The sequence below is a fragment of the Barbus barbus genome, assembly GCF_936440315.1.
Source record: "Barbus barbus genome assembly, chromosome: 47".
Taxonomy (NCBI): domain Eukaryota; kingdom Metazoa; phylum Chordata; class Actinopteri; order Cypriniformes; family Cyprinidae; genus Barbus; species Barbus barbus.
This window is the reverse complement of record NC_136725.1, coordinates 12,241,440-12,250,698: the sequence shown is the minus strand read 5'-3', so window position 1 is coordinate 12,250,698 and position 9,259 is coordinate 12,241,440. Positions and strand designations below refer to the sequence as shown.

The 9,259-nt window shown below is 36.1% G+C and overlaps 1 protein-coding gene across 3 annotated transcripts; it reads left to right on the top strand.

The window, feature by feature from the left end:
- Positions 1–254: 254 nt before the first annotated feature.
- On the top strand, positions 255–8,109 carry LOC306866176 (uncharacterized protein). 3 transcript variants are annotated; one of them, XM_079411252.1, is made up of 11 exons: positions 255–513; positions 1,037–1,111; positions 2,118–2,207; positions 2,314–2,448; positions 2,536–2,687; positions 2,793–2,929; positions 3,253–3,346; positions 3,437–3,763; positions 4,273–4,450; positions 4,540–4,667; positions 4,896–8,105. In XM_079411252.1, the coding sequence occupies exons 2-11, from the start codon at positions 1,090–1,092 to the stop codon at positions 5,226–5,228; spliced, it is 1,596 nt and encodes a 531-aa protein (XP_079267378.1). In that variant the 5' UTR covers positions 255–513; positions 1,037–1,089; the 3' UTR covers positions 5,229–8,105. The 3 variants fall into 3 exon arrangements, with proteins under 3 accessions (XP_079267378.1, XP_079267377.1, XP_079267379.1); XM_079411251.1 differs by lacking the exon at positions 1,037–1,111 and having other exon boundaries at positions 287–513; XM_079411253.1 differs by lacking the exons at positions 255–513; positions 1,037–1,111 and adding an exon at positions 1,397–1,630 and having other exon boundaries at positions 4,896–8,109.
- The last annotated feature ends 1,150 nt before the right edge of the window (positions 8,110–9,259 follow it).

Here is a 9,259-nt window from a genome sequence, read left to right as displayed (position 1 = left end):
TACTGCTTTAATTGTGTTCTTCATGCTCTGCTAAATCACATTCGGGTTGATATTTCCAGGAAACCATACAATGACTTCCAAATACAGATACAGCATAAACAAAACCATTTTTTAACATACTACTTGTAGTAAAAAATAAATAAATAAATAAGAATGAAGGTCCTCCCCTAAACCCAAAACCTAACTGTCAATGGAGCAAAGTGGTACAGCACATACAAAAACGTATGAATGAGAATGTACTAATTCAAACAAATTACACAGCAAATTTCTAAGTGATAAAAAACCTAGTGTTGGGCAGCTAGTGATAAAATCTGGTGTTAAATTACAAATATTATATGCTTTATCACTTGTTTAGTGATAATGCACAGTGTTTCCTTTGGGTGTTCACACATAATCAACATCTGCGCATGTGCAGAGCGTTTTCAGTCTCCCCGCCCATCATGTGCTCTTCGGTCTCCATGACTACACACATCGTCTTTAAGGATTTGCCTGCAAACAACGGTTCCAAGCAAGGTAAGTTAGGCCTATAGTATTATTAACTTATCAACGTGTGATTTATGAACTTATCATCACTAAAACAAACTGAATTAATTGTATACTGTTTGTGTGAAAAATAACTTAATTATTTGCCTCATTTTATCCAAATATTGGCAGTCAAAGGTATGATTAGGCCTAACGTTATTTCTAATTTATCACAAATAACGTTAACCGTTACACAAAGTCGACACTGCATATTCGTCTTTAATTAAGTATTAAAATAAGTATTGAAATATCATAATATTGATAATTAGTAAGGTATGTGGTTGACTTAACTCTGTCAGCATTTTCTGCCTCAGTTTAATTTTTTCTGCCTCAGTTTAATTTCGCGCTCTTTTGATCCGCCGTTCATCTTGAGTTTACCATTTCACGGTAACGTTACGTTAGGCCTAAACTAAGATATAAAGAATTGTTGGTCCATTTTAAAGGGCATTTTAACGTATAACTTAGTAACTTAAATGATAAGATACTGTAATTTTATCCCCCCCCCCATTCGTAGGACAGCACCATGACTGAAAGTGAAGCGGTGAGACTAACGTACTAAATTCGTTAATGGAGGACGATGGAGATAGACGTAAGTGACTTAATTTTATTTGTGCTAATTTTAATCGTTTTGTTAAATAAATGCTGCAGCTTTAGTATTTTCTGTGTGATACCGACATTATGCGTGATTTAGATGGTGAAACTTAACTTCATATATGTTTTTATAATGTGGCGAAAGTATCGTTAATAGGGTTCCCAACCTTTATAAGACCGAATATATCTTTCATCCAGTAACTACGGGTTAGTTCTGGTGTTTTGAAATAACTATTATAATTAAACTAAGTTTATAATAGCTCGAGCACTAACGGATTTGGCTGAGCACCGGAGGAAACGGCGGCGCTGCGCAATGTGCGCATGTGTTAGGCCTATGACATCTTAAGAGCGGAACGCTCTGTATGTTCTATCTAGCATCGTTCTCGTGGTAACGTACTTTGATAACATACGCGTATGTACAAAGTGCCCCAAAACGTCTCTTTGTGAGACACGCAAAAACGTGCTCGATACGGGAGGGAAACGCTGCATCATCCGACAGATAGCAACTCAAGCCCGGGTAAACAGGTTTTGTTTCTCCCGACGCCGACGAGGCATTTTTTTTGTCTTATTTTGTATTATTAGTTGAGCAGATGTGCATTAGTGAGTGACCTGAAGTTAGAGAGTATTTCTGTACAACTTAGTTCTAGCTTTAAAGTTTTATTTAGTGCTTATGTGTGAATATAAAGTTTTAATTCTTTTGACAATTGGCATAGGCAAGTGGTAGTTCTTGTGTGTGGGTATTAAACAGAATCTGTATTAAAACAAAGTGACCTATAGTGAATATATTGAGTCTGTTAGTTAGCTTTTTCCTATGGAGGACAAGCACCCACTGGCAAATGCATAAACCAACGCCTGTGCCCACACTGTAATGTTGTCATATGCATTTGGTGACTAATTAAATTCTTATTAGTTTTCTGTTTGAATTTGTATCTTATGTATTTTTATCTTTCCGTGTCATTTTTGTTTGTATAAAATGTCATTTCAAGTTTGCTTAACTTTTACAGGTTGGACAGTAAAGGCAAGAACCCAATACATGGACACTAGAAAATATGTAAAACTCAAAGAGCCATGCTTTTTGGAGTTTGTCACTGAAGGTAAGTCTGTAAATGAAGCTATATTATACAGTAAATGCACAAAGTACTTTGATGTCTTAATGATAAATCATTTTTTTTGGTTAGTAATGAAGTTATTGTTTTACAGCAAAAAAAGCATTTGCCATTCGAGAACAGACACCTGTTAAGGTAACGGATGACACCTCTACAGAAGTGGACGTGGATGTATTTCCTGAACTTGTTGCTGAAAGGGGCATGTGCTTTAGTTTACATACTAATGATGGTAATTATGTTTATACTTTTTTGGTCTTATTTTAAAATTGTGGTGATGTTTACATTTTTGCTAGTAATATTTGTATACTGTATACAGATTCCACTTCTGCACATGAGTTGTCCCCTCTTCTGACTGATGGGAACTCTGTCAGCAAGTCTTCAACCTTTACTGAATGCAATGAAGGCAACAAAACATCTGCATTCCCTTCCAAAAGACCCATGTTGGATGATTCCAAGCTTGCAAAAGAGGTTGGTAAGACAAGGGATCTAACCCAGCTTAAAGAAAATGTTCTCCAGTTTATCAAAAAATGCTGTTCTATAGACAATGTGTACATTTTGGTGTTGTCTGTTTAGACCATTGAAGACATCCTTAAGTGCAAACCTGGTGGTGTAGAAGTGATGCAGCACTATAAAGACACTGGTAATATGTCAACATCCAAAAGAAAGGAGATGATTAATATATTGGTTGCACACATGACTGAACAAGAAGGGTAAGCTTTGTTCATTTAATGTGTACAGATCACTGTACTTCCAACTTATTCAAATGTGACCCTGCCTGTGAAACACTATTAAATATTTAATATTTATTTTTAAATAAATACAAAATCTAGTTGCTTAACCCATGTTTTCTAAAGTGATCCAATCCGTTTGTGCTGAGAAACAGACATCAATTTTGGAATATTTGTAACATTACTATTGTTTTTATGCCAAGTGTACCAAGAACAGTTTTTATAGATGCTATTGTTTTTACCCCAAGTAAACAGAACAGAATAGACTAGGTTTTGGTTTCATGGTATATTGTTTATTATTGCAGAAGGATACCACTTAAGGCCACAAGAGAGATGTATGCCCTTGGGATTATTACTCTCTTTCCAAACCTAAAAGATCCTGCAGGGAAGACAGGCTATGTAAGTATCTCTGCTTGTTCAAGATGTTTGAAACTTAAAATCTTAGCTTTTTTTATGTGTTTGTTTTACCCAAATTTGTCTCTTTAACAGGAACAATACTATGACGCACAGAGAGGCACAGGTTTTATTATGAATCGCCTAAAGACGGTTCAGAGAAACACTAGTTGTAAAATGCCCTCTCGATCAAATGAGATAACTTGTGGCCCTGGAATGGAGGAAAATATCTGCCTTACAGATCAGCTAACAGGTGATGATTGCCAAGAAGCAATCTCACTGCTTAAACACAGCACTGATCGTGATATCATCTTCTGGAAGATGAAAGAAACTTTTCAGTACCGTCAGGAGATTGTAAAGGACCCAAAGAAGTCCACTTCCATCTTTCACATTTTTCCTCGATTCCGGGACACCAAGGGTCTGGTGAGTATTCATGCTAGCTGACTTAACAATCCAAAGTATTAGATTTTAGCTTCTCTGCTGCAACCTTCACTTAATATGGACTGCTTATAATTATGGATGTTAACAATTAATCGATGATTAAAATCACTGCAAACCTGTGATTTTAGGTTGCAAACCACTGATTCACATTTCTGAAAATGTCAATGTATTGTACTGCTCTAATCTTCAGTATAGCCTGAATACGAGCCCATGTTGATGATTGGCTTCCCTTTATCAGGACTTAATCTGTTGACGACTTCACTGCAACTTTAAACTACCATATTTAACACAACTACAGTGAGCATTGACTCACTGTTCAGTTATGAATGGGGCATATCTTTAAGTGCCATATCAGTGTAGATCAGTACATGATTTATAAACATCGGAATTTTTTTTTTTTTTTTCTCTACACTTTTTTTGTGCTAAAATGTTACCAGTGCTAATTTCCGATGTCATTATTTGGTACTGTAAGCACACTGTTTTTTCTTCAGATTCATCAAGACTTTGCTTTGATGTTTGGCCTGGAAACAGCATCCAGATTTTTAGAGAAGTGGAATACCTCCTTCAAGGAAAATGTGATTAAGGAGGCAAAAACTCTAAATCCATCTGCATTCCTGCTACAGCTACTGAAATCTGCTGAAAAAAACAATGGAGACAACAGTAATGAAGGTAAAAGTACTTAACAGTTCTCTAGAAAATGCTACAAATTGTATTTATGAAAGCTAACGAAATGTGCTCTCTGTGTCATGTAATTATAGAATGGGATAGTGACATAGCCTCCCTGCTTTTGCTGTTACACCTCCTTGCACCCCAACCCTCTGGAAGAAAGAGAGCAGCCAAGATCAGTGTAAGAGATGCTGTTGGTCGCCTCCTGAAATTTGAAAAGGTTAGCTTATGTTCTGGATTTTTTCTTAAACGTAGCAAATATCATAACTCTAAACCAAACCATAAGAATAGTGAACTGTTATAACTAAAGCATGTAGGGTTTTTCTTTGTTTCAAAGATGTAATTTTCTCTTAAGAGTCTAAATTTGTGGTAAATATACTATGTTCTGATTTTAAATGTATGCTAGAATTTATGGCATTTAAGTAATTTTTATATTGTTATTAATCAGTCCTGCAGAAGTTTGGAGGACCATCTCTCAGAGGTGGAGGACAGACAGCCCTATCTTCTGGCCACTGGACAAACCAAAGCAGATGTGCTTAAGTTCTACATTGTGGTCGACAAGAATCTCATACCCTGTCAAGCAAGTACTTCACTTGGAGCTTTTGATGAGCTTTTTAAAGCTCATTTTGTCTTTGGTGCACAATATGACCCATCTCTCAGCAACATGTTCACCTTTATCCAGACAACAGTCTACAAAATCCATCCTAGCACGTCCAGCCAATCATCACGCACTCGAGAGTTGAGAGCAAAACTGTTAAACAGTTTAATGGAAAGTACATGATGAGAAGATGTTTCATTTGCAAGTCTTTGCTGGGTACAAGCATTAAATTGTTTCGACACCTGAAGTTAGCTCATGGCATGTACCCAGGAAAGAAGCTGAGACTGATTTGTGCACAAGAGGGATGCAACTTACAGTTTACCACCTATTCTGGTTTTCGGAAGCATTTACATTATATCCATTGTGAAGATGAGGATAATGCAGAAACGGATGCAGCTCCCAGCCATCAAACACAGGCTCCAGAGTTACCTTCTATTGAAGAGACGCATGTTGACCATATATATGAGACACCTGATAGCCCACAGCAACCTACAACCTCGTTTCAAAGCCTGGATATGTGTGCATCAATTATTTCAAAATTGATGGCAAGTAATGTACCAAATACTGTTGTTTCTTCAACAATAGAAAGCCTAGAAGACTTCATCGATGATTTAAAGTGTAACCTCAAGGAAAAAGTCCTAAACATCGTTCCACAAAATAATCCAAGCCGAGAAAGTTTAGAGAATGTTTTTGAAAGTTTTGATAATCCATTCAGTGCTCTAAATACAGACAACAAATTGAAAAGGTATTTCTATAAAAAGTGGGGTATAGTGCAGCCAGTTGAGGTGCCTTTAGGCATTAGGTATGACACCAAGAGAAATAGACAAACAGGCGCATATGAGCAACTCCCGGTTAACAATAAATTTATTTATATACCAATACTAAAAACATTAGAATTTATTTTTAAGAACTCTGATGTGTGTGATTTCATGCAGGACTGCACTCAAAGTGACATTTTTGAAGATTTCTGTGATGGAACTTACTTTAAAAATCACCCCTTGTTTTCAAGTCACAGATTTGCTCTACAAATTCAACTCTATTACGACGATTTTGAAGCCGCTAACCCCTTAGGATCAAAAAAAGGCATTCATAAACTTGGTTGTCTGTACTTCATTCTCCGTAACCTTCCACCAAAAGTAAATTCAACTCTAATGAACATTCATCTGGTGTCATTGTTCCATTCACAAGATGCCAAAAAGTATGGAATAGATTCAATATTGAAGCCTTTTGTGGATGATATGAAAGTTTTAGAGACGGAAGGAATAAAGGTCCCTTTCTGCGAGATGCCTGTAAGGGGTACACTTGCACAAATCACCGGTGATAACTTGGGCATTCACTCAATTCTCGGTTTTATGGAGTCGTTCAGTGCAAACTATTTCTGCCGCTTATGCTTGATTGACAAAGTTTTGTCTCAAGAAGTTTTTTCAGAGGATGATCCACGGCTGATATTGAGAACAAAGATTCTTAATGAGGAACACTATGCTGATCTTTCAAAGGAACCAACTCTTACATCTTCACATGGAATTAAGCGCAACAGCATACTCAATACACTTTCATACTTCAATGTATCTGAAAACTTTGCTTTTGATATAATGCACGATATTTTAGAGGGTGTGGGTCAGTATGAGATGAGACTTCTTTTTGATTATATGGTTAAGAACAAATTCATTTCAAAAGAAAGCCTGCTGAACAGAGTCTATGCCTTTAACTATGGTCACATGGAAAGAGCAAATCGGCCTACTAAAATAAACTTGGACTGTGAAGGTAATGGCATTGGATTAAATGCTGCACAAACTCTTTGTTTAATAACAAACATACCGTTGATTTTTGGTGACGTTATTCCTCAGGGAAACCTGCATTGGTATTTGTTACTGTTGCTTTTGCAGGTCATCAACATTGTGTTCTCCCCCTCAGTCACAGAGGGTATGACTGTGTTTTTGAAACACCTCATTAAAGACCATCATCAGCTGTTTAAGGAGCTCTACCCATCCAAAAACTTAATTCCTAAGCATCATTTTATGTTGCATTATCCTCGCTGTATTCGGAGAATTGGTCCATTGTTGCATGTTTGGTCAATGAGGTTCGAGGCCAAACATAAGTTCTTTAAGAACTGCATAAAGAACTTTAAGAATTTGACTGTTTCTTTGGCAAAAAAACACCAATTTGCTGTAGCCTATCACTGGGAGTGTATGAATTACAATTCTCTGCAATCAGGACCAGTGAAGGTACATAAACTTCTGTGTTTGGATAATTCTGAAGAGATTTCTGAACATTTTTGCATTGATTCTCAAACTGAAATTCGACATACAAAGTGGGTAAAATGCTCTGGAGCAGAGTACAGAGTTGGCCTTTTCGTGTGTTCTGATATTGTTGACGAAATGCCTGTTTTCAGCAAAATACTAAATATATTATTGTTCAGAGAACAAGTTTTCTTGTTGTTAAAAGACTATGAGTCTACGTTTATTGAACAGGTCCATGCCTACAGATTATTTGACAAAGCATCTCAACATGTTTGGATAGTGAACAAAGACAACTTAAGGAATATTTCTTTGTTTGATGCACAGATCTCCTATGGTGCTGACTCATTTTTCTACATAATTGCAAAAAATGAACTTGTTTGAAACACAGTGATTTATGTGATTATTTAGCCTATAAAGGAATAGTATATTTTATCAGAATGAATGTATATTTTTAAACCAGACATGGTTAACATTGATGAGTTAAAGATGACATGTTAAATTGTTGTTGTATTTTCAATTTAAAGATGTTATTGCAGTGTATGTTTACTTGTTAAAAAACTTTTGAGTCAATTTCTATTGAAAATGTCCTTGCAGATTATTTGACATAGTATATCAACATGTACAGATGTCCTATGGTGCTGACTCATTTTTCTACATTTTTACAAAAAAAATGAATTTGTTTGAATTGAAACTCAGTAGAGATTTATATTTAAGAAATATTTCTCATAATGAACGTGTATTTTCATACCATTAAGTTGCTATTGCATTAACAGAGCTGTTTTATTCAATTGTATGTTTGATATATTAAAAGTTTATGTTCAAATAAATTCATAGTCACTTGGTTTTTGGAAAAATATCTACAGGTTTATTTTTTAAATTTCATCTGCATTACCATTTTAAAATAAGTATTTACATTATTTACATTAAATCAACATAATACAAATACACTGGGGTTGTGTGATTAATCACCATAAAGTGTTAAATGTGTACACTTAAGAGTGATAATTTCTCAACACCTTGAGTGTTAAATGATACACTAATGCAGTGTTTGAATAATAAACACTTTCATCAGTGTTGTTTTAACACTAGCAAAGATGGACCTGTATGTTCACCCGGAAAGTGATAATTTTAACACCCATGGTGACAAATCTCCCAACATATTTTTGCTGTGTAGTCACCAATTAACCAAAACATAAGTCACAAATTGCCATGGGAGTGTGTAAATCAAATAACAAACAAAGAAACAAAACAACCCAAACTAAACTAAGCAAAGCCAAGCTAAACACTAAACCAAAACACATTGCATTCGTCTACTAGGCATAAATTCAAAGTTTGATAGCTTAGAATAAATTGAAATTGAATGTGAACAACTTTCCTCAACAAGCCGATTTGCGGAATTACACACTGAAGTTTACAAACAGGTTTGTTCAAATTCCTTACTTTAAATATAAGCAATATTTAATAATAAGCAATACGAGCCATGCTAGCCTTAGCAAATAGTACTAACAAACAAGTCTTTATTTTTCCCAGAAGGTGATTCATATTAGAGAGCACCTTGGCTCCATTTGAGCACTGCTCTTCTCACAGTTACAAAATGAACATGAAGACTCTTTTGCCGGCAAAGTGATTTCCCAGAAGGCACCTGGCTGAATCCCTTCTAGTGATGCGCTAGCCAACCAAACAACAGCACCTCTCTGCCTGTTCTGATCACACTAACGACAGTTCATTGCGGCGCCCAAATTGGTGTCTGCAGAGGGGACCGGCCTTATGACTCCCTGATTAAGGTGACGGCATTCTACTGCAGGAGTTGTAAGTCTGGGAGCCCGAACTCTGCCGTTTGCCTGGATCCTCCATTGATCTGCTGTCACCACAGACAGACTTGTTTTCACACAGGCACGCCACTGTACCCGCTCTCCTATTTCTCTTTGTTAATCTATATTTACAGTACAGTTCCACAGTGTTGTCAGAAAATCA